Source organism: Camelina sativa, chromosome 9, assembly GCF_000633955.1.
Source record: "Camelina sativa cultivar DH55 chromosome 9, Cs, whole genome shotgun sequence".
NCBI lineage: Eukaryota > Viridiplantae > Streptophyta > Magnoliopsida > Brassicales > Brassicaceae > Camelina > Camelina sativa.
The window spans coordinates 24,176,220-24,200,558 of NC_025693.1; the positions used below are offsets into that span (position 1 = coordinate 24,176,220).

At 34.6% G+C, this 24,339-nt stretch overlaps 5 protein-coding genes across 7 annotated transcripts in view; 2 read left to right on the forward strand and 3 right to left on the reverse strand.

Annotated features, from left to right (window-relative positions):
* Nucleotides 1,456-2,995, forward strand: LOC104712017 (putative F-box protein At3g44060). The gene is made up of 3 exons (XM_010428810.2): nt 1,456-2,420; nt 2,495-2,638; nt 2,726-2,995. The coding sequence occupies exons 1-3, from the start codon at nt 1,497-1,499 to the stop codon at nt 2,993-2,995; spliced, it is 1,338 nt and encodes a 445-aa protein (XP_010427112.1). The 5' UTR covers nt 1,456-1,496.
* On the reverse strand, nt 2,880-9,637 carry LOC104712016 (kinesin-like protein KIN-12E). 3 transcript variants are annotated; one of them, XR_755466.2, is made up of 22 exons: nt 9,222-9,637; nt 8,745-8,900; nt 8,558-8,641; nt 8,357-8,476; nt 8,160-8,273; nt 7,982-8,074; nt 7,478-7,567; nt 7,289-7,359; nt 7,137-7,211; nt 6,955-7,042; nt 6,761-6,819; nt 6,582-6,645; nt 6,425-6,490; nt 6,189-6,347; nt 6,011-6,115; nt 5,675-5,910; nt 5,519-5,588; nt 5,337-5,432; nt 5,160-5,219; nt 4,995-5,074; nt 3,079-4,911; nt 2,880-2,969 (listed from the first exon to the last, which is right to left on the reverse strand). XR_755466.2 is itself a non-coding variant. In XM_010428808.1 (21 exons), exons 1-21 carry the CDS (start codon nt 9,504-9,506, stop codon nt 3,222-3,224), a joined length of 3,861 nt encoding a protein of 1,286 aa, XP_010427110.1. In that variant the 5' UTR covers nt 9,507-9,637; the 3' UTR covers nt 3,006-3,221. The 3 variants fall into 3 exon arrangements, 1 of the variants encoding a protein (XP_010427110.1); XR_755467.2 differs by lacking the exon at nt 2,880-2,969 and adding an exon at nt 2,970-2,989; XM_010428808.1 differs by lacking the exon at nt 2,880-2,969 and having other exon boundaries at nt 3,006-4,911.
* Nucleotides 10,210-14,622, reverse strand: LOC104712018 (probable apyrase 3). The gene is made up of 9 exons (XM_010428811.1): nt 14,594-14,622; nt 13,817-14,395; nt 13,609-13,715; nt 11,690-11,800; nt 11,467-11,509; nt 11,161-11,346; nt 10,975-11,072; nt 10,678-10,874; nt 10,210-10,564 (listed from the first exon to the last, which is right to left on the reverse strand). Exons 2-9 carry the CDS (start codon nt 14,385-14,387, stop codon nt 10,405-10,407), a joined length of 1,473 nt encoding a protein of 490 aa, XP_010427113.1. The 5' UTR covers nt 14,388-14,395; nt 14,594-14,622; the 3' UTR covers nt 10,210-10,404.
* Nucleotides 22,350-23,588, reverse strand: LOC104712019. The gene is made up of 4 exons (XM_010428813.2): nt 23,229-23,588; nt 23,081-23,117; nt 22,707-22,790; nt 22,350-22,590 (listed from the first exon to the last, which is right to left on the reverse strand). The coding sequence occupies exons 1-4, from the start codon at nt 23,547-23,549 to the stop codon at nt 22,538-22,540; spliced, it is 495 nt and encodes a 164-aa protein (XP_010427115.1). The 5' UTR covers nt 23,550-23,588; the 3' UTR covers nt 22,350-22,537.
* Nucleotides 23,760-24,339, forward strand: part of LOC109126545 (40S ribosomal protein S29) — a 1,212-nt gene continuing 632 nt past the window's right edge. Inside the window, exons 1-2 of the mRNA XM_019230215.1 lie at nt 23,760-23,888; nt 24,188-24,287. Coding sequence (XP_019085760.1) covers nt 23,827-23,888; nt 24,188-24,287 — 162 coding nt within the window. The 5' untranslated portion in view covers nt 23,760-23,826. The remainder of the gene's footprint in view (nt 23,889-24,187; nt 24,288-24,339) is intronic.

A 24,339-nucleotide genomic window follows, 5' to 3' on the forward strand; every position in this document is an offset into this window, starting at 1 on the left:
CCTCAGATAGTTTCACCTTTTCCCTGATGGACACAATCGAGCATGATACTCTTCAATTCCGTCTATTTCCTGCAACTGTTTCAGCTCTGCAATTTAGTCATCCACCAGCTTATAATACTTTCCTTGCAACAGCATTTTGTTAATTCCCCAATTATACCTAACACTCCCACATAACTGATTTTGAAATTGATTGGTGCCAAGCAGTAGCAAGGCAATCAAAATGGAAAGATGCTAAACATAAGTGGGTGTATTCAACTTGACATTTTAAGTGATTTGTGTAAAAGTTACAAATCCTATGTTATTCAATCATGAATTTTAAAAAGTCTCTTGAAATCCACTGTTATTGAAATGATGATTTTAAAATCTACTTTAAAATCCACTATTATTCAAAACAGTTTGTGGATTTGGATTTTAATAAGTTGTAGGGATTTTGGAGGATTTGAGAGGATTTGTTTAGTTAAAAATACACAAATCCAAATCTCATGGTTTTAGGTGAGATTTCAAAGAATTTTACTATAAATCATATCAACTTCCCTAAAATCTATCAAAATTTCAAATTTCCTAAATCCCATCAAATCCTCCAAAATCATTATTTCAATACACCCCCCATACTTTCAACTCATCTAGTGTTCGATATATCTCAAAAAATTGCTGACTAGGAATAACCACTCTTGAGAGTATATATTAATATTATCACCACATAATCATCATCAATCTCATTTACTTCTTTAAACTTGAGAGTATATATATATCTATATATATATCTATATATATATCTATATATATATCTATATATATATAGTACGATTATAGTCATGTTTCTAATGAAGACATGTATTATTAATATATACTATGTATATATGTGCTTTATTCATCAATTTTTCCTTCTTTTTTTCGGAAAAGAAAAATATGCATATTTTAAATTGCAAAATCAAATCAAAATATGTGTTAAAAACATAAAATGTAATCAACTATAAGTGAAACACATGTTAATATGGTTGCAAGTTCATTGTCATAAATTATGATAACAAAAAAATATGCAGCAACAAATAATAACAAAAAAAAAAACTGAAAACAACAATCTTAGCAATGATCAGTGTCATAAATTATATTAATAATGATTTTTTTTTATTACAAACAACATACAAAAATTAGTTTTTTAGAAAACACAAAATAAAATATTTTTAAAAATAAATAAATAAATAAAATGAGAAACAATCATGCGGTGTAGCGCTGGTATCAACCTAATATGTGTTAAAAATTAAACATAAAATGTAATCAACTATAAGTGAAACATGTTAATATGGTTGCAAGTTCATAACTAACTTTTTAAAAATCAAACTTTATACTGTATAAAAAGATCACATAATAAAATGATTAGCCTAAAATTTACAAAATAAAATCTCAATGTACATGTCACATCCTAATAAAAAACCCTAGCGAGGGCTCAAAAAATATTCTTCACTATATCAAAAACCTAACGCCTACCGATCAAAATGAATCCGGCTTCAATGAACTGTCTTCCTGATGATCTTCTTGTTCAAATCTTGTCCTTTCTTCCCACGAAACAAGCTGCTTCCACCTCACTTCTTTCCAAGAGATGGAGGATTCTGTTTGCTTTCAGTCCTAATCTTGACTTTGACGATTCCATCTTTTTGCACCCTGAAGATTGGAAGCAGAATTGTCCCGACATTCAAAAGAGTTTCGACGATTTCGTGGATAAGACATTGGCTTCCCAAGGCGGCAACCATATAAAGTCGTTCTTACTAAAATTTGACGAAAATTATAGAGATCATCGTTTTGCCGTGGATGTTGTTGACCGCTGGATATGTAATGCCCTGGGACTCGGTGCCTCTGAGCTTCATCTACATATTGAACCTATATGGTACCGTGATCTCCCATCCGAAGTCTTCACCAGCACCACACTGGTTAATCTTTCACTGGGAACAAGACTACACAGCCCAAGACTTTTTCCGGATACATATCTCCCAGCACTAAAGGTTCTCTTTCTTGATTCAGTCTGGTTTGAGGATGATCAATTCTGTAATGTGTTTCTAACTGCTTGCCCTGCACTTGAGGACTTAACAATACATCAGACGAATTACAAGCATTGTCCAGACTTTTCATACGTCATATCCAGCAAAACCATTAAGAAACTCTCCGTTACCTATAACTTTTATTACGATGATGTTCCTAGAATAATTTCATTTGACACACCGAATGTTGTAGACTTCTACTACTCTGATTATCTTGGGAATGAGTCTCCACAATGTCGCTTCAATTCACTTGCCAAAGCTACATTGGACCTTAATTTCTTAAAAGATGACAAGGGCCAGTTGCAAAATGGAGCGGATGTAACGGATCTCATCAGTGGGATACGCAACGTCAAGACCCTTCACTTAACTATTTCGGCTGTTGAAGTGAGTTCAGTGTATGGTCTCATCATATTTTTGGTTAGAAACAGGAAAACATTCAGTGTGTGTGTGTGTTTCAGGTGATTTCGGTATGCTGCGAAGGTGGATTACCGGTGTTCAACAACCTCGTTGATTTAGTGTTTTCGAGTAAAAAAGAAGGTTGGGAAGTGCTTCTGCCACTTCTGCTAGAGCGTTCACCTAACCTTAAAACTCTGGTTCTCGCGGTATGAAGCAAACCCTTAACAAATCTTACTTACATATATATGACTTGTGGCATTGATTTAAAGTAGTCTATCATCTTGATGTTTCAGGGTCTGGATTGTTTCACATTTAGACGGCATCCATTCGTGGGGATTCGAATTCCTCCAAATAACCAAATAAAGATGCTGGGTATCAAGCAGTATCATGGAAGTGAAAACGAGCTGAAACACATTAGCCATTTCTTACTGAATATGGAGTGTCTTGACGTTGTGAAAGTCTACGTTGCACCTACAATGGATAGCATCAAAAAGATGCAACTCACTGAGGATATGTTGAAGCTTCCAACAGCTTCACCTGAGGTCAATGTACAAGTACTGTGATCATCATCCATTAACCAAGTTATTACATATTCGATAAACTCTCATGGAAGTGATGTACATAACAGACAAGTAAAGAAGTAAACCTGAGTTTCGCAAGAAAAGGAAGTCATGTACTTCCATTTGATTCCAAATTTTAAAATATTTCGAGCTTCTAACCATAAGAACTGCCTTAATATTTCATTACACATCAATCATAATCTCCAACGTGCGACTCAAGTCACTTCTATTACTGAGAAACTTCAAGCAACCTCGAGGCGTCGTGAACCAAACCCAAAACACTCTCTACTTCTTCTTCGATCTTGCCTGATATGCCATTGTTGTTCTTCTCTAGCGTCTGCAACGCGTTCTCGACTCTCTCGATCATAGTTTTGTGCATATCTTTCGCTCTAAGCTCCTCTGCATTGAGCTCTTCTCTTACAATCAGCGCCTCTTCTTTTCTCAGATCTGATTCAAAGACAAGCTGGTGAATCTCGATTATCATGTTTTGTATTTCAGAAATCCCTTGCTCTTCCACCTCCTGAATAGTTTGCTTCTCTTGGATTGTGTTCTCCAATTCCATCTCTGATTTGGCTCTCGTCTTTGAGCTCTTCTCTATCTCTGTTTCCATGGTTTTGATCTCCTTCTCCAGTTTCAAGGACTTCTTGGTCATGTCGTCAACTTCTTTTCTAATTGAAGCCAATTTCTCCCGAGAAAGTTTCATCTCGGATTGGAGCTTTGTTTTCTCTTCCTGGGATTTCAGTAAATCTGTGGCTTTGCCTGTACGCAGAATGTTTCGCTGAGGAGTGTTGATCTTCTCTATGTTATCTATCGTGCAAAGAACCTTCTCTTCTTCGTGCCTCTTGTTCTCTTCATCCACTTTTATTTTCAGCATTACAATGTTACTCTTCAGCTCTGCCTCGGATTGTTGGATCTTACCCATAGCAGCATCGATTTCTCTTTTGTAAGAACGGAGAACATCAAGTTCTTCATTTTTTCGGTTTAGATGATCGGAAGATGAGTTTACATGCGCCCTTGCCCGTTCTTCTCGCTGTTGAAAGTATACTGCAGATGATGCAAAGTTTGATAGTGAGCATCTGAGAGCCGCCAGCTTTTTCTCTGCAACTTCTTTTCTTGCATTAGTTTGATCAGAGACAGTTTTGATTGATCCTAGCTCATACTGGTGCTTCTTAACTTTGTCTTCAGTCTCTTTGCTTTCCTTTGACAGCTTGATGATGTCCAAAATATTTTCTTCAAGTGAAGAGAACACTCCAATGGTTTTGGCAGAGACTGAAAGCTTTTCCTGAGCCAGTTCAAGTTTCAGCCTTGCTGAGTTTAAATCTTCTGTAGACTTTTCAGAAGAATTGTTACACAGTTGCCCACATAGCTCCATTTCAGTATCAGAGGAGCAATTGGCACCATCACCATCAACTTCAATAGGCTTCTCTTGGTCAGGAGAAGAGAGCAGTCTTTTGAATTCATCCTTTTCCTTCATTGCATTTTCATACAGACTCATTAGCTTCTCGTTCTCATCGTGCATCTCGCTAAGCTGAGTCTCCAGGTTTCCTATCATTTTCTTCAGTTCCTCAGCTGCATTTTTCTCAACCTCCAGAGCAATTTCTGCACTCTTCTGAGCTTCGGCATTATTACTTGACGAATCTGTCCCAGTATTCACCAAAGCTCTGGAGCTGTTTTCTGCGGCTACTTGTTCATACAGCTCTATAAGTTTGTTGTTGTCCTCAATTAAGACCTTTATTTTCTGGCGCAAATCATCATTTTCTTTCGCCAACTTGATTGCTGTCTCGTGAGCTTCAGCTTCTCTTTGACTAGCACATGCAATGGCTTGAACCATTGTTTGAACCTCCATCTGATCTTCATCACCAACCATGCCTGAGGATCTTATTCTTCCCTCAAGTTCCTTGGACAAATTGTCGACAAGCCTGCAAGAGAAATCAAAAGAGATGAGCTGAGTCTTAATAATTGACCCTGAAAGTAAAATGTATATTGTGTGCAGTGAATTTACTTTTGCAATCTCTCTTTCTCATCAAGTGAAAAACTTATTGACTTCTGAAGAGATTCCATTTCTGCCCGGTTTTGAATAGCCTTCAGATTGGAAAACGAAACAAAAAGTTAGAGAACTTAGTGTCGTAAACCCTGACTGAAAAGACAAACTGAAGGCAAGAATAACCTGCATCCGGAGGAATTCATTCTCGTCTTGGATCGACGAAAGTTTCTTTGATTCCTCATTCTGCAAAAAAAAGTAAGCATGATGTCAAATCGTAGATAAACAACTTATTTGCGTGCCAGAAAATAACAGACTTTGTGAGGCACCATCAGCACAGATGAAAGAGAATCAAGCCCGTACCTGGTTTGAGCAGAACATATTGCTGATGTTACCAGCTTCTTTCACCATGGAGGAATCTGATTCGTGCATGAGTTTCCAATCAAGAGCTTCTAGCAACTGTAGATAAATTCAAGTTACATGCTAATTCAAATCATAAGCATACTTTCCAAGTTTTGAAAAGACAGATATATTATATTACTCACCTTGGCTTGTAATGCTTGAATCTGTTGATTCAAGATATCCCTTTCACCTTCCTCACATTGTGATTTCAATCTGTGTAGCAAGTTAAAGTTTAAACATAATAGAACGATGTATATTGCTGAGGGGATAACATAGGCAATTTTCAAAGAGTCTCTTGCCTTCGGATCTCTTCTTTCAATCGCAAATTCTCCGTGGCAAATTTGGTAACTTCCTGATTTCTGTCAACTTGAGCACGTAGCACCTCAATCTCCTTCATAAGGTCACCCTTTTCTTTCTGCAGATGTGCTTCAACAGAGATCTTTCCTGAAGCTAAACCTTGTAAACTCTTAATTGCTGAATCTCGGAGCTTTAACATCATTTTCAGCCCTCGTATTTCATCCTCTCTTTTCTTTTCCTGTTTGGAGACATTTTCATCATCATCCGTTATTCAGTTATTATCCTCTGATTTTCCACAGTACGTGAAGTTTCATGTGAGAAATCTAGTTCTAACGTACCAACTTCATTGAAGCCTCATTTTCAGCAGACAATGCTTGTAAAGAAGCGTCCTTTTCCCTCTCTCTTCGGAAAGCACCAACAAGTGCAACTTCGTAGTCTTTTACCTACAAACCATGCAAGTGAAATGTAAAGAACAAGCCAAATGCTAAATGAAGATCAAGCAAACCAATTTCAAACCTTAGACATCCTTTTGTGAGTTGTCAGAGGAGTGAATGATCCATTGAACCCATCCCACTTGAGAGACATTGGAGAAGCAGGGCAGCCCATTGAGACAGTGTCCATGTCCTGATTGTCTACTCCACCATTAACCATTCCTCTCAGGCGGGATACTTCTTTCTGTAGAGTAAGATTTTAAACATTTGAAAACAAGATCGTAAGAGAGAAAAAGAAACAGTCTTTGTTGGAAAAACTACCTTGAGTTGTTGAATTTGTAGCCGCATAGCAATAACATCTCCAGATGCATCTTCATTGACAATTGCCTGTTAGGTTTAACAAGATTAAGAAAGTTTAACTGAGTGCACTATATTAGATATATGACGTAGCAAACAATGACAAGGATCATTTCATTACATTGTTCTTAATAAGCTTGGCACGCTGTGCAAACTTCAAGGTACTTAGGGTCTCCAACGAGCAACTGAGTAAAAGGAGAAAAACAAACAAGCATTGCCAAGGACCATGAGATGCAGTCAGATGAATATTTGAGGGAGAAAGGTCATGGAATATCAAACAGACACAGAGTCTCAAAGTACCTGCTAGATGGGCTAATATTAGCAATTATTATAGTCTTTGAATTCCCTCCAAGGGAATCCTGTAAATATATAAGAGTGTCAGTCAATAATCAGTGCAGTTAGGAGCGAGTATCACAATACAGGATTCATAGTTAAATATGCCACATGCTTGATAAATCATACTGAGATCTCATTATTTAAGAAGATTTTTTTACCTGAAGCAGAAATGTGAGCTTCGAATCTCGATAAGGAACATGGACTGATTTTCCATTGGAAACACTTACGAGATTCATGATCACAAGCCTGCAAAGCAAATATGGGAACAGATCATCAAAACTATATAACAAAGACCAAACTAGAATACTTGAGTTGAAGTTTGTGAAAGATGTATTTTTACCCCAATGTTGAAAGAGACTTGTTGATGTTGGTAGCTTCTTTGAGGCGTTCACCTTCAGCTCCTGAACTCTTTTGCCTATATTCCAGATGTTAGCAGAATAACTTAAGCAGAGAAAGGGTATTCGGTTTTTTTATGGTAATAGTTGATTTTACCTTTCAGAACCAGCTAAGTCAACAAGATTAAGCCGTGCAAAACGATGATGAGTTACACCTTGAGATACCCACTAATAGATAACACAGACAAAGTTAATTTTTAATTTGAGAAATTGATAAGAAACAAAATACGAATTACAGAAATACAGACTTCAAACTCACTTTGACAAGTTAAATGCAATTGATTACCTTGCTTTCGATGATACATGTAAATACACTATGGGATCGACTACTTGCACGATTCATATTAGTCGCAGCTACTTTCCTATTTGCAGCACCCTGCACGTAGAAGTTGTGGGAATAGCATAAGAAAGCTATTATCGAATTAAATGAATGACATGAGAAAATTTTCAGCTAATTCTTACATTATCTTTCTGACTATAGAACGAAAGAGCATCTAGCATGCAAAGTAGTTTATAAAAGCAAAAGAAAAGATGGAAGTTCAAGAAAATAGTGTCATAAAGGCTTCCCCATGGAAATTGACTCATTTTACATTCAGAGTATATTTGCCATAAACTTTCTTGAAACTTAAACATAGACAGAACATTTTGAGAAATCTAAAATTTTATAAGATCACACTTTATAGTTAAGAAACGTAGTACGGAACAGGTCACAATCAGAAAAACCTGGAAAAGCAGACTAAGTGCATTCTAATTCTAATGTTAAATAGCTAAGAGAAGAAAAATGAATTACCTGCATCAATTGTTGAATCACGTCTCTGGCACTTGAGACTTCAATCTCCTTTAGATTTTCAACATGAATACCTTTCTTGTGGTCTTCCCTTAGCTGCAAAAGAGGATGTTTGGTTAATCCCACATAAGACATATAACATTTAGACAAGAATTTTAGATGATACTTTTGGTACGTATACCTGTAAATTACAAGATGACGGATCTAATAAATCAAGGATTTGCTCGTTGTATATCTCCAGAAATGAGCATCGACAAGTAAAGTGTAGCTTTTCCTCTTTGCGGACTTCTTTTTCCTGGTATAGAAAAGACAGATAAGTCAGCACACAACATGTTACAGCAAAAAGATATCCATACACAAAAACCTAAGGTACTAAACCTTTTGAATCCTTGAGAACAAATACTCAAAAACTCTAGGTGTTATCCCGCAGTTGACACTGTGTCTACGTGTTCCTCCCTCGATATCTCCAAGCATAGTGTGAGTTTTCCCACTTCCAGTCTGGACATTGAAAATACCATCAGACTGGAAACAAGTAAAGACAGATAAAAACTCAGAGTCAGAGAACGAAATAAACCGTACCTGGCCATAGGCAAACATACAGCTATTGTAACCACCCACAACATTCTCCACCATAGGCACTCCAGCCACTTGAAACATCTGCTCCTGTAAAGTAAAATGAACAAGAGCAAGCAGATTCAGGAACAGTCTTGAGATTCTAAAAAAGAATGCATAGAAGGACCGACGAAACAAAAAGATAGTACAGTACCTGGGTAACATTCTCATCAGCAACGAGATCAAATGTGAAACGAGACTCTGGATTCCCAATCCAAGTAATTGCCTGGCCATTGTCTTGTCTTACACATTTGTGGTTGCCTTGTGTTGAAATCTCTGAACTACTAAGTGGACGCGTTCTTATGATAACCTAAATTTCAACAACATTCGATTAAAAAATTGGAAACAAACTTAGTATTCTCTTTTCTCTCAGCAAAATCAACAGATTCGTAAAACCCTAAATTGTTCTCAAAACCAATTCGTCAAAGTGAAGTCCTCGATTAGATGTTAAAACCACATAATCTGATAAAAATTAAGATTAATTGAAAGCATTAAGTAGCAGGAAACGTATTAGCTACCAGATTAACCAAGAACAGAGTGCCTTACTACGTACACAGAAGCTAAGCGAAAAATCAATTCTACTCGAATCATCATCATCAATCACGAAATTACCCAATAGAGAAGATCGAACCTGAACATTGTGATCTTTCCAGAACGCGGGATCTTCGTTGAACTCAAAGCTCTGAGACCTCGATATCTGAGCAGATCCAGCGCAAATCGCACCGTCTTCGTCCAAATCAGACATGCTTCGAACCGCGGAAGAGTAAATCGAAGGCTGATGAGTGTGGTTCTCCCTCGAGACGGTGTTAGCTTCCGGCGTGCAAGGCACAGATCGGAAAGACTCCGACGGAACGGGACGGTCGTTGAATCCGAATCGGCGCTTGATGGCGCTAGCAGTCTCGGAGATGAACGGCATTAGTGAGAGAGAAGATGACACAATACTCGAGAATCACTGAGTTAGTGAGAGAGGGAGAGAGAGAGAGAATTTGAAATTTGAGTCTGAAAGGGGAAAGAGAAAGAGAGAGAGAGTAAAAGAATCGTTGTGAAGAAGACGAGAGATATGATCGGAGGGTGAAGGGAGCGTGTTGATGAACGGCTGAGATTTATTTACGTTTTTCGAAATTATCAGAACGTTGGGGTGGCTTTTTGACTTCTCTCTCAAACGTTGCGCCGCCTCCTCTATTATTATTCCTTAAATAAAAACATTACATCGGTTAATAAATTTAACAAAAACCAGGCATACTTGGACCGGAAATTTGTATTAATTAATTCGAAGAAACCAAGATCTAAAATCAGATTTATGGGTTTCTGTTAACATTACATTAGTACTCCCTCCATTTCAAAATATAGGAGGTTTTAAGCAACGCACGAAGATTAAGAAATCTTTACTTTTAACAAGTTCAACCAATCAGAAACAATACTGCATAATGTAAAATACTAAATTAATCTAAAAGTTACATTGAAATTTGAAAACATCCTATATTATGAAACAACAAACTTACCCAAAACATCTTATATTTTGAAACGGAGAGAGTATTAGTTTAGTTACTACCTTTTTTTGGTTTTTTTTTTTTTTTAATTTTATTATTCATTTACTAAAACAAGAAAACAAGGGAACCTTGGTTCAGACATACATCAATCCAATAAAAAAGTGGAAATAGAACTTGTGAAGAGAAAAAGTCACTCTTCTCCTACAAAAGAGGAAGTGAAGCAGTGCTCTAATTATTTGCTTAAAACAGAAATAAAAGAAAACACCAAGTCATAATAAGACTTGATCTTTGAACTTTGGGTTTGGTTTCCTCCGGTGCATGTCATCAAAAGCCAAGAAATTTTCTAGAATCACCACCACTGTGACCAGAAGTGAGTGCGGGACTTGGAGCAGGGGCGATACTAGGCTGTGAGAAACTATCGATGAAAGCGCCCAATGCCCAATCTAATGATGTGCCATGTACTTCATTCGAAAACTCTATAGTACTGCGCAAAAACAAAAAGAAACATATATATATATATATATAGTTTATAATTCTTTTCCCTAAAACGTACGTTGACTGATCTAACTGTTATTGAATTTTTGTGGTAACATTTACCTTTCGTCATTAAAACCAAGCCTTTCAAGCATTGCGATTATATATGCTGATGAGAAGCAATACCCACGCAAATATTCTTCACTATAGTTTAGAGTACCTCTGTATTCCAGTTCTAGTGCTTCCCAGGTTTTTTGACAAAACTCCTCCCCCTTTTGCCTTAAGTCAGACATCCAATTTAGTTCGTTTAAGTGAAAGAACTGATTCAAATTTCAAAACATAAACAAAAGAAAAAATGGTCAACCGATTCTTTCACAAGTTCAAACATATCTATAAATCTTGACGTCAAAGGATATATACTTCGCTTGTGTAGGCAAAATTTGATGTAGCCAAAAACCTTCCTTGAACCGGAGGTGTGTATGTAGATCCAATAGCACACGAATTAGATGGACACATCTCTGTACATATATAAATTACGGTAAGAGATCGATAAAATTAACAATATATCAACAATATATACCAAAATATATATATATGATCTTTTACCATTTCCTTCCTGCAAAAGTTCAAGCGTTTTGATTTTGCATCTTGCGAAATTACCAGCAGCTACAAGTCTTGTATATTCGCTTTCATCAGCTAGGAATACGGATAGATATTTACGCCGATTATTTTGGTAGGTGTACCCTTGAGGAGTACAAGGGTCTTCAACGTCTTCCTCCACTTCCTCCCCGTCTGTTGTATGGATTGAAAGCAACATACGAGAGAGTTTGAGAGTTCAATAATTGCCTTGAACTCAAAAAGTACAATTTTAGTAAGCAAAGTGATCATTACAAGGATCTGTCAGTAACTAACCTGGGTATTGTAGATTATCCATTAACCTTTTTAGTGCTGCATCCTGCATGGCAAACGATAAGTTATTTTTTTCCTTGGTCATTTTATCGACAATTTTGAAATAAGATCATCGATTAAATACGGACACAATTACAATAAGTTTCCAAAAAATCCTTTAAAACTTAAGGATGAATGAAAGAAAACATTTACTCAAAGATAAATATGCTCTGGTCTCAAAAGTTACCTTCCCATAGTTGGGGAAGCTGTGACTGTAGATTCTGTATGGAAAACTGTTACAGGTTTTCATATGCGAGTCCACAGAATTCACTTGCTGATTACTTAACTCAAAGGTCACCTAAAAAAAAATGCACAAACAATCATCACACAAACGACCTTTAACCACAGTTGAGGTACTTTGTCCTAAGTTTGATAATTGTATAACAAGTCCCCTTCTTTTTTTTTTCTTTTTTCATCCAAAGATGGTATTTGGAAAAAAACATTGCAATCTTCCTCTAAGCACGAAGAGTGAGGACCACGCGCGGCAATTTTTCTCTCTCAAAAACCTACTTCTTCTGACCATAACCTCGTGCGCCGACGTCGGGTCTTCCGTCAATGGTGGCGATGAGGACCCTCCGGTCCATGGCTCTTCATTCACGACTTGTTGCATCATCCCGGCGAAGCTGTTGGACGAAATCAAGGGAGTGGTGGAGAGGAGAAGCATCTGCGAGACGCCGACGGTAAAGAGCTCTACCGGAAGTGTTGCTACGCGGAGCGGAAGAGGGAGATCCACGACGAAGAACAAGAGAAGAGGGTAGATAGATCTGGAGATCGGAGATCTTGGAGGTTTCACCGGATCGGTTATGATAGGGGAGGTAATCTCCGATCTGGTGAAGCTAAGCCACCGTCGATGGTCCTCTTATCTACTCCCTGCTGCCTCTCTCTCTCTCACGACTGAGCATGGAAACCTCCACGACGAAGGACAGATCGGGTCTCTTCCTCCTTCTCAAAACGGTTCTACGGTGGCGAGATGGCAAACAGATCTTGGATCACCGTCTTCGTTCGGTTACCGTCATCCAATCTCGCCGGAGGTCCTGTTCCGGTCGAGCATCCGCAATTATGGACGGCGGCTACAAAACGAGTTCTTCGTTTGTAGATTAGGGTTTCATGTGTAGCCGGTTTAATTTGGTTGTTGTAACCCGGTCGGTTTTGTTTCCTAATGGTTTGGTCCGGTTTGATGTAATTGAGTTGGATTCTCTGGGATTTGTATGGGCCTACTCCGGAAATAGCCCACTGGGCATTATATGTTTATAATTGAAAGCCTTTTAACAAAAAAAAAAGATGGTATTTGGAATATTTAGCGTGCATTCGGTTGTTGTATGTTTTCTTAAACCAGTTTTTTGTATCCTGAACCTCCATGATGGCCATCTAGGTTGATGTAGTTTTGTATCAAATATCAAAAAGATGCCTTTAAATGATTGAATTTCTAAAGTCAATTTTACGATATATTTTAAATAATTATATAAGAAATCATTTAAAATATTAAAAATAATTTGATTCACGTTTTCTCATCAACCTCACGAAAACAAGATTAAAATATGGCATGATTTGATCACACACACACACACATTATTAAACTGTTGATCAGATATAAACAAGTGTCCTTGATCAGATTAAAAAAAGTTAAATCTCTTTATCCTATCAAAAAAGAAAGAAATTAGAAATTTGTTTAATTTTGTTCTATAAACCTTGATTAAATTTTGACACATATTTTAATATTTTTTGGTTATAAAATATACTCCCTCCGTTTCAATATATAAGATGTTTTGGAGAAGTTTTTTGTTTCATAATATAGGATATTTTCAAGTTTTTATGCAACTTTTAGATTAGTTTAATATTTTATATTATGCAGTATTATTCTGATTGGTTGAACTTGTTAAAAGTAAAGATTTCTTAATCTGCGTGCTTTAGTTAAAACATCATATATTTTGAAACGGAGGGAGTATAATATAATACTAATGAGGGTCTCTTGTTTAGTCCTTGAAAAGTTTTGTGCATGCAAATACTTCCCAAAAATCCAATTATTTTGCATGTAATTCATATAATGTGATTCATGTTGCATGTAACTTGACAAAACAAACAAGGACATGTTTATAAAGAATAGACCTGCGCAGAAGCCCCGCCGAGTTCAACAATCCCCGTTGTCCCAGTATTTCCAAGCAAACCGAGTGCGTGATTGGCAATTATCCAAGCATATAAACCTTCATCAGATCCTGAATCGTGATATTTCCAATAACTAGTTAGCACTTCCAATATATGTATATATTTCTTTTTATTAATCGAATGAAGAAGAATTGATTCAAAAAAGACTAACCACTGATAACATAAGCCCACTCGTCACGAAAATGAAACCCAGGACGAGATCTAAAAACTTGTTTGGCAGTATTAAGAATACTTTCCTGATCAGTTTTCGCAATGGCTCTCATCCCAGCAGTTGCCATTAACCTTATGTCAGTCCTGCTCCACATATCCTGGGGAACAATTTCCTTGGCGAAGCCCACAAGTTGCTCCACTTTCTCCTTCGCTCCTTCCAGATTATTAGCATACGTCGACAAACCACCTAGAAACCTAGACACCTTGTGGTGGTCAGGACCAAAACTGTAAACGGGTGCCCCGGACTGATCAATGGAGTACTTGAACACGTGAACTCGGGACCCCGAACTCCCAGCATCGATAATGACGCTGTACAAACTTCCGGGTAATGGAACTGGAACTGGAGCTGAATTAAAATTCAAGAAGAAGGAAAATATCCCTAACGCTAGAGCCCCCGAAACGGCGGTTGGTATGATAATCCGTTTCGTGAGTCTCGACGACCATGGAGTCGGAGATGATGATTGGTGCTCAGGTAGAATCGGAACCTTGAGGGCATCCATCTCCGGTTCCATTTTTCAACCTGGAACATGCATGAGATCATCTTTGCATTAATTAACGTCAAAGGAACCTTAATGAAAACAAACTAACTAGATAACCAACCATTAGCGCAATAGCGATAAACATAATGAACAAGAGAATCCTAATTAAAGGTAACGCAACTATGACAATAAACGTAGTGCAAAAAGAAAAATATTATATATATATATATAAACTTAACCCAAAGATCAAGTTCCGTGTGTGTGTGTCTTCCTCTTACTTTAAGAAACTGATTCTTTTATAATCGGAGTTCGAAGACCTATAACGTGGTTTTTAAAAAAAAAAATATATAAAAAAGGTCTATAACGTGGGTCACATTATTGGCTAATTTTCAGGTACCTTAATTCTCTTCCATTATTGATTAATTTTCCATGTTGAAGCTCTTTTTGTTTTATATTACCTTTTGCCAAACAAGTTTTTAATATTAGAGAGAGAATATACCTTATATATTAGGGTGAATTACTCAAATGTTACTTATTTTAGGTAATATTACCAGAATCTACAAAAAACTTTTTTATTACTAGAATGTTTCGAGTATTTTCAAAATACCCAGCCTGCCCCTGTTTTATGTTACCGAAAAAGATGTAATTACAAAAATGTCATTGCCACGTCAGACGCCACGTCAGAAATCGCTGACGTGTAACCATAACTCAGCCGTAATGCGTTACATAGTATGTTGCGGCTGAGTCATAGGTATGTTGCGGCTGAGTTATCGGAAAAACATTTGAGTAAGAGCGGACGGCTGACTTATTAAAATCTGGCTGAGTTATGCGCATAAGTCAGCCAAGGGTTACGGCTGACTTATTAAATCTGGCTGAGTTATGCGCATAACTCAGCTGTAGTTACGGCTGAGTTTTCACCCGATGGTTGAGTTGTCAAAATTTTGGCTGAGTTATCACAACGACACGACTGAGTTAACATTTTCCGCCTGGCTGAGTTATAAAAAACGGCTGATTTATGAAATGTTGTTACGGCTGAGTTATGGTAAAAAAACTATAACTCAGCCATCATAGGCTGACTTATCGACAACTCAGCCGTTTGACGGTTGACTTATTAGCAAAAGATTAATTACTAGAATGTTATTCAGTTACGGCGGACTTATCAAACGATACGGCTGAGTTACATATTTTCAGTTGACGAAGCGGCTGAGTTTGGCAACAATTTTTTTTGCTTTTTAATTACTGTAATGTTTTTCATGTTGTGGCTGAGTTACATTGTTAACTAAACTTCTTTGTTACATTGCAAATTAAAAAATTAACTACATGCATGCCATAATATTTAAAATCTTATCATATTTAGGTCTATGTCTAATTTCATTTCAAATGATAAAAAAAAAAATAATTTAGGAGAAATAAAATAAATAATTAAAAAATTATTAAATAAAAAAAAACAGTAAAAATTATTTTTCTTGATATATGAATTAAATAAAAACGAAAAAATAATTTGTTTGTATTATATAACTGAATTTTCGTTTTTTTAATTAAAAAAATAGATAACTCAACTTACCACATCTTTAACTCATGAAAATTTTCATGATGTTGAATAATCTTTTGAGTTAACAATTTTACAAAGGATATACCTCAAACTTGTACATCAACCATAACACATGATTATTCAAACTCAACTTCAAAAAAATTAGTTTTATTAGTGATTGGTAACATTTTTGAATAAAATTTAGGTCTGTGTCTATTTTCAGTTCAAATAATAATAAAAAATAATAATTTAGAAGAAACAAAATAACTAATTAAAAAGTTATTAAATAAAAGAAAAATAGTAAAAATTATTTTTCTCCTAAATTATATGAATTAAATAAAAACGAAAAAATAATTTTTTTGTATTATATAAATGAATTAGCGGCGGGCACCCTCTGCCGGGGCTCTGTTGCGATTGCAGCTGTGGTCAAATCTATAATATCACCCTCCACCTGCGCCTGCTGCCATGAAAAAGCCTCACCTTCCGCGACCAAAACAATCTCCTCGGGCCGCTCGTCAATATTTTCATAAATTTGTGCATTCTGAGCTTTCCAAATATACCATATAAGCCAGGGAAATGTTAAAACATGAGACGCATGATTATTCTGCCCCAAAAAATGATCAACATTTGCATACACGGACTCTGAGGGGAAAGAGTTTGGCCCCACCGGTATTGAAGCTCTCTTTTTTTTTACGTTACCTTTAGCCAAACAAGTTCTTAATATTAGAGAAAAAAATGATTTTTTTTTTGGAAAATTAATCACTATTTTAAATAGCAAATTTTAAAATTAATTACAAGAAAATGTCAATATGTCATATCTTATTATATAAAGTTGAAAAGTTTTGAAAGTTAGCCATTAATAAGATATTGACATGTATCAAGTTATCAATATCAGATTTTGACATATGTAAAAGTTAATATTTAATAGGAGGAATTTGATTACAACAAAAATAAAATATTTTTTTAAAAAATATTAATAATGTAAAAAAGATAATTATCAAAAATATTATATAAAGTTGGGTTTTGAAAGTTAGTCATTAATAAGATATTGACATGTGTCAAGTTATCAATATCAGATTTTGACATTTGTAAAAGTTAATATTTAATAGGAGGAATTTGATTACAACAAAAATAAAATATTTTATTTTTAAAAATATTAATAATGTAAAAAGATAATTATCAAAAATTACAGAATTTATATAAAAAGTTACAAAGTTTTTTAAAATAATTGTAAGGAGATTACATGTATATATATATATATATTTGATAAAATTCAAAATTATAATATTATTTACTTATTTTAATTTTAAGTTATTAATTCTACAAAAAAAATATAGAAAATGGATTAAGGAAAATATACAGTTAATTATTAATTCTAAATTTTGTAAACACTAACTTCTATACAAACATAGATCGTCTCATATTTAAATAATTTATTCAAAAACATTGCTTTCAACTTTGTTTAATTGGGAAATGTTTTTTTAATGGGAAGGTAAATTTTTCTTATTTTTTTAAACTAAAATTTTCTACTACTTTCTTATTTTTCAGTTGGGAATATGTAAGATTAATATGTTGATCCAAAAAAAGATTAATATATGCGTCTTCTTTTCCTAATACTGTATTTTAAAATTTATTGTAAGATTTTTAGATTATTTTATTTAATTTATATTTTCATCTTTAAATTATTTGGGATTCATATATCACTGTGCTTATAATTTTTTATTGTTTCTTTACTTAGGCCAAATTAATTTTTTTCTAATTTTTCAACCTTGATTGGTTGGTTATACACCCTTCTTATTTTTGCAAACATAATTGTTACCATTATTCATTCAATCCCAAAGGCAGATAACGAGTAGAAGCTCAGCAACCTAATAAATGGATAAAATAGGCTAATCAAACACAAGCTTAAAACAAACATGGATAGATAGATTGGAAAAACATAAATCGTTGTTGTTAGATTTAGATCCATAGGAGCTCAAAAACTATGACACTCTGGTTTGCGGAAAGGTTTAAAAGAATTGATTTGGCCACATATGTCACCAATATGCACTTATTTTTCGGCCAAGGATCCTGAGAGAACTTCATGATGGGTGACCTTTCTAGAAGTGATTGTCGGAACTGTGCGATTGAGGAAAAAACACAAGAAACAATCATTTGTTAATTTGTAGGGTCGGTAAACAAGTTTTGAAAGCTTCCCAGACATAACAAACCAGCCATCGAATATGGGTGGATCCATGGGCCGGGGATAGATGTAGGGCCCACTTAGGAAGGTGGTCCCATGGACTGAGAATGGACATGTGCTCCTAAGCAATGTGGCGGTTGAGGCGTTACAAAGATAGAGGCTACATCATGGTGTGTCAAAGACACTTCCACGAATACATTGAGAAATTTAAAATTAGTTACTATCAAACGATTTTGTGACGTTAGAATTTTTTTTTAATTTTTATTGGTTGTCAGAGCAAGCCATTTTGAGATAGCAAAAAGACGTGAACATTTTCTCTCCACACAGGAGGAGGGCAGAGCCGAGGATTTCTCTATGGTGGAGAAGGTTGGACAAAAGGTTATCTCCCCAAGGGAGGAAGGTGGAGGAGGGTTGACACAAGGTTATCTTCCCTAGGGAGGAAGACGGAGCCAAGGTTCTCTCCATAAGGGATGAAAACGTACCCGACATTTTCTCTATGGTGGTCATACATTATTCTGATGATACATCATTGATTAGTATATTCTGTAATATATAAAGACATTAAGCCAACTATTTTACTTTCACTTCTGCATAGTTACTATCACTAAATACATTGAAAAATTTAACATTAGTTACTATCACTATCAAAAGATTTTTTGATGTTAGAAAAAGGTTTTTACTTTTATTGGTTGTGGAGCAAGCCATTTTGAGATAGCAAAAAGACGTGAACATGTTCTCTCCACACATGAGGAGGGTGAGTCGATGTGCTCTATATGGTGGAGAAGGTTGGACACAAGGTTGTCTGCCAAAGGGAGGAAGGTGGATGAGGTTGGACGCAAAGTTATCTCTCCAAAGGAGGAATGCAGAGCCAAGATTCTCTCCATGGTGGAAGAGATCGGACGCAAGATTCTCTCCATAAGGAATGAGGGCAGAGCCAGGTTTTCTCCATGGTGGTCATACATTATTGTGATGATACATCATTGATTAGTATTATGTAATATATTTTTTATTTAAAATATTTTTTGAGCCAACAATTTTAGTAAATTAAACTATGCAGAAGTGAAAGTAAAATAGTTGGCTTAATGTGTTCATATAGACATTTTCTAGGTGGTGATAAAGAGTATATTTGTAATATAGAGTATATTTAGGTGTAAAAAAAATTAAAAAAAATATATACTTTTAATAGTAACATACATAAAAGATTTATAAATGGATATAAATCAGTGTATTATAACAAAAATAAAATTTATAAATAACATACAACAAATTTTAATATATTTTTAATAAATTTAATTTAATTTATAAAACTTTAAACCCGCACATCGGGCGGGTTCTCATCTAGTTTTTTATATAATTGGTGCTTTGTAATCCATATGTCACGTTTTTATTGTAATTTTATTATTTACTTTCCAGGGTCTAGGCTGGTGGTGTTGCGGTGAAGAGGAGTCCACACTTCTGTTGGGAGCTCGGAGTCATAGCAGAGGCCTTACACCCTTACATGCGGAATTTCAAGCACTGATCTGGGCTATGGAGTCTTTACTGGAGGCTGGAGTTGATTGCGAGGCTTTTGAGACGGATTGTGCCGAACAAGTAGAGATGGTGCAGACGCCGGAGGACTGGCCCGCTTTTTCAAATCTCATGGAGGATTTTTTATCGCTTCGGTCCTCTTACCCTTCTTTCACCCTCGATAGGATTCCACGAGACTTCAACTCAAGGGCTGATTGCCTTGCTCGGTCGTCAAGATCTTTGCCTTTAGAATCTACCTTTGTAAACTGCTATCCTCTAGTTTGGGCCACCAATCTTGGAGTTTTTTTTTAATTTTATTAAGAGGAATTGCGATGTATAACCAATAAAAAAACTATAATTCATTGTCTAACCACTCTAACCATCAAACTACAATATTCTTTGTATTATATGTATTAATGACAGTTGTGTCCTTTTTGTTTTCTTCTTCTTCTTTTTCATTATTTCTTTTATTTTATTTTTCATCCCCATTTGATTTAATATATATATATATATACTACTACTAAAGTTTTCATATGAATTATTTAATCTATGTAATTTCATTTAAAAACAAAGATCTTTTTTTGTTTATACTATGATTAGTGTTTTTTTAAACAAACTAATTTGATTATGATAAAGTCTCTTATTATATAGAACAAAACAAATATTCTATTCTATTCTATTTAAAAAAAAATATATACAAATTTTGAATTTATTTTGACTTGTTTTAAACATATGTTTTGGGCTTGAAAAATGTTATTACTCAAATGGACATTTTATAAATTCTCTTAAGTTGTATTTCTTAGATTATAATCTTTATTTTTTGTTCCAAATTTTTCATAATTATTACCACTTAGGATATAACGTAAAATACTCGGTATGTGATTAGTTTGGTCGTTTGAGTTGCTTTTATTGTATCTCTTAGGATATAAATTTCTTAGTCGTTGTGCGTTTAAATTGTTTGTTTGGGTTCTCTATGTTGTATCCTTTAGGGTATAGCATTTTTATTTCAACATCTGTTTAGCTCGACAATTGTTAGTGTTTAACTCGATATGTGTTTGACTCGATAGTTTGGGTTCTCTATGTTGTATCCCTTAGGGTATAGTGTTTTTCTTAGGAAACTATTGAACTCAGTATATATGCTATTTTCATATGTCGTATTTTTCTTAGTAAACAACTTGTTTCATACATTACATTTCACTTTATACTATTCCATTTATGTGTTCTATTTAGGTTTCATATGTTGTATATATAGTTCTTTGGAAACGACTTGTTTTGTATATTTTTATGTTGTTTATACTATCCCATTTTGTGTGTTCTATCTAGATAAGAAAATATTGTAGTTATAAACATTTTTTATTTTGTTTTATTTTTGATTAATTTATGTTTCCAAAAAAATAGTATAGTATACTATTCTATTTATATATGTTCTATATAGTATAATTTGTATCTAACTACAAACACTATTTGCTATTATAATTTTTTATCTGATTTAAAAAATTCAAATTACATTTTATGCAGAAAAAAATCTTCAATTTTTTAAGATAGATTTGAAATTTTGAATCATTTTATAAATAGTATGAATTATCCACAAGAATATGATGGGGTAAAAATTTTTTTTTTATAAAAGAACACTAAAATGGTAATTTCTCCTACCCTCTATATTAGTTTCTTAATTCTTTCAAATATACTGCTATATTCTTAATTATATTAGTGATTTTGGTTATACAACAAATTGACCCTTTTATTAATGTTTAGTTGAAAAAAAAAAAACTATAATTTAGGTCTTTTTTTGTGAAAAGATATAATAATATGAAAGTATATGAATTAATTTTAATTTTAAGGTTCAATGGTTTACGTAAGTCCCACATATTGGATAAAATATGTTGATGTAACACCCTAGTAGATAGAAAAATCTTATATTGTACTAATAATAAAATGGGAAGTAGTCTAATAGTGCTTGCTAATTTACTAATAATAAAAATTCAATAGTTTTATTTGATGATCGTGTTTACCAACATTGCGTTTACCAACATTGATAAATTAGAAGTGAACTAGTAGTGCTTGCTATCTTACTAATATTTAACTCACCGGTAAAGGAATATATGTTAAGAATAATTTTATTTTAATTGGTGAGTTGTTTTTACTCATTATTATAATCTTTCAATATTTTCACATAGAATTGCATTTCTTACGTACTTGTTTTCTATTTTTTAACTACAGTTAGGTGTATATATGGTGAAGAAGTTCAAATTGCTTTATTTATGATGTATCTAGAAGAGATTATGAGTTAATAATATTATGTGATTCATATATAACCAAAAAAAAAAAAAATTGAAACAAAGATGATACAGGAATAAGGTTAAATATTAAAATCTTGTAAATATTAATATTATTAACTGTGAAATACTATATAGATATTTCTAATTTTATAATTAATGATAATTTGTTTTTAATTGTGTTTAATAATATGGATAGTAAAGAGTTATACATGGGTTGGTTGGATATACTTATCCTTAATGAGCTTTCGAATATCTTTTGACCCGTATTTGATGTGTAAACAAGTCTTCAAAAACACCGGCTACTGTACCACCATGCAAAATCATATTGATGTTTGGGATGAATCTTATTCCAATAAGGTTAATATGAACAGGCAAATCTTGACGAAACCACATACTGTATGAGTGATTTTAATGAGAAGAAAAACTAAAAACAACATATAAGCTACATGTGTTTGTACCTTGAATCACATTGCGTTTGAGTTTCGTCTAGGAAACTATTTCTTTTGTACCAATTCACTTACTCTTATTATTTGAACCGATGTAACAAGTGAAATTGAAGAAACTGTGGATGACGACATGCAATCAAACTACACAAGCAGTTATATGACTATAAACAAGTTAGATATATCATTTATAATAATAGTCCAAAGGACCAATGGTGGATACTAAACATAGTAAGGAGGAGTTATAAACGACGAGAATATCCAGAACCTCCACATTTCTTGCAAAAAATCAAACCTGCATTATTAAAAAAAACAAAATCAAATCATATGTTGTTTAGTAAGAAACTAGTGTATCAAGCATCACAAAAAAAAAAAAAGGTTAAGAAAATGCATGGTCAAGTAATTAAGTACCTGAACCTTTGCAGACTTTGCAGTTAACCAAACCAGACTCCACCTTCATCTTCCCTTGTAGGCAAAATACACATTTCGTTCCTCCTTTTACGTACAAACCCGTCAAACAAAAACGATTATAAAGACAATTTAGACTCGAATGAAAACAGAATGAGAATACTTGTGAAACTATACTAAAACACACTACTCACTTCCATTGAACAATGCCTAAAATAAGTGTTCAATCAAAAGAGAAACGTGGTACAGAGTAAAGGGTTTAGTATCTATTAGAACCTAATAAATGGAATTTTTTGATTTATTCTTTGAAGTGACTAATTAAAGATTTGATAATTTACAAATATCATAATGCAAGAAAAGAAACAGAGAGAATTCACCGTTTCCACCACATCTCTCACATGGCACTGGATCTCCCTGCAACAATCAATAAGTCATCAAAAGATCAAAACCCTACAAAGATTTATCAAGTGAATGAAAGATTTAGGAGAGAAAGAATTGTAAATGAGAGATTTTTAAGAACCAAACCTTGAAGCCGAGGAAGAGAGAGAGGGCAATGGCTACAACGAGACTGATAGTGACAATGAAGGTCTGTGTATCGATGAATCCGCCACCGCCATCGAAGCCGCTACTTAGAAAGAGAAGCGAAGGGTGAATGATGAGATTAGCTGAAGATTGATGATGAACACTACTCGTCCGCCACTTGTTCTGGTTTCTATGGTGTCTACTTAGTTCAGGTTTCGTAAAGAAGAGGAATTGTGGTGGTGGTGGTAGGTTTAACGAAGAAGAAGATGAAAGAGAAGACGAAGAAGAAAGAAGTTGCAGAGAGATGAGAGGTCGAGTGGCCATGGATCCACACTAGCAAGAAAAAAAAACAACTCAACAGGATCATAGAACAGAAAACCTGTGGATGGTGAAGAAAGAATCCGTCCATTAATGGGCCTGGATTAGGATTAAATGGGCCGTTAGTGGGCCTAGTGGGTCTTCAGAATGTGGCCCATTTGTTTCTTTACAAACAAACCGATGAGTAATATAAATTTGAGCTTCTTCTTCCTCGACACAAAAAAAATTTCTAGGGTTTTGGAGAGTCGTATCGCATTCGCCGTCTGTGAGCAAATCGACGAAAATGGGGCACTCCAATGTGTGGAACTCTCATCCGAAGAAGTACGGCCCTGGATCTCGTACCTGGTAATACATCTCTCTCTCTCTCTCTCTCTCTCGCGTTTTGCTTTGAGTTGTTTGGTTTCTTTCAAGTATAGAACTCGCACACCATTTCCTGTTTTTTTTTTTCCTGATGAATCTACGAGTTATGTTTTTGTGATGTATCGATTGAGACTGATGAAGCTTTGAGTGATTTGTGTATTGCGGTCACTTTTGTGATTAGCTATGTGTCCGTTATTGTTTCTATGATGGTATTATTATATCTGGCAATTTATGATTCTAATTCTGACTTTGTAATTTTGCAAATCGCTGGGTGTTATGTATAGCCGTGTGTGCGGGAACTCGCACGGGCTGATCAGGAAGTATGGATTGAACTGCTGCAGACAGTGTTTCCGCAGCAACGCTAAGGAAATTGGATTCATCAAGGTTAATTTCAATCTCTATGACTTTTGTGTTTTTTTTTTTTTTTTTTTTTTTT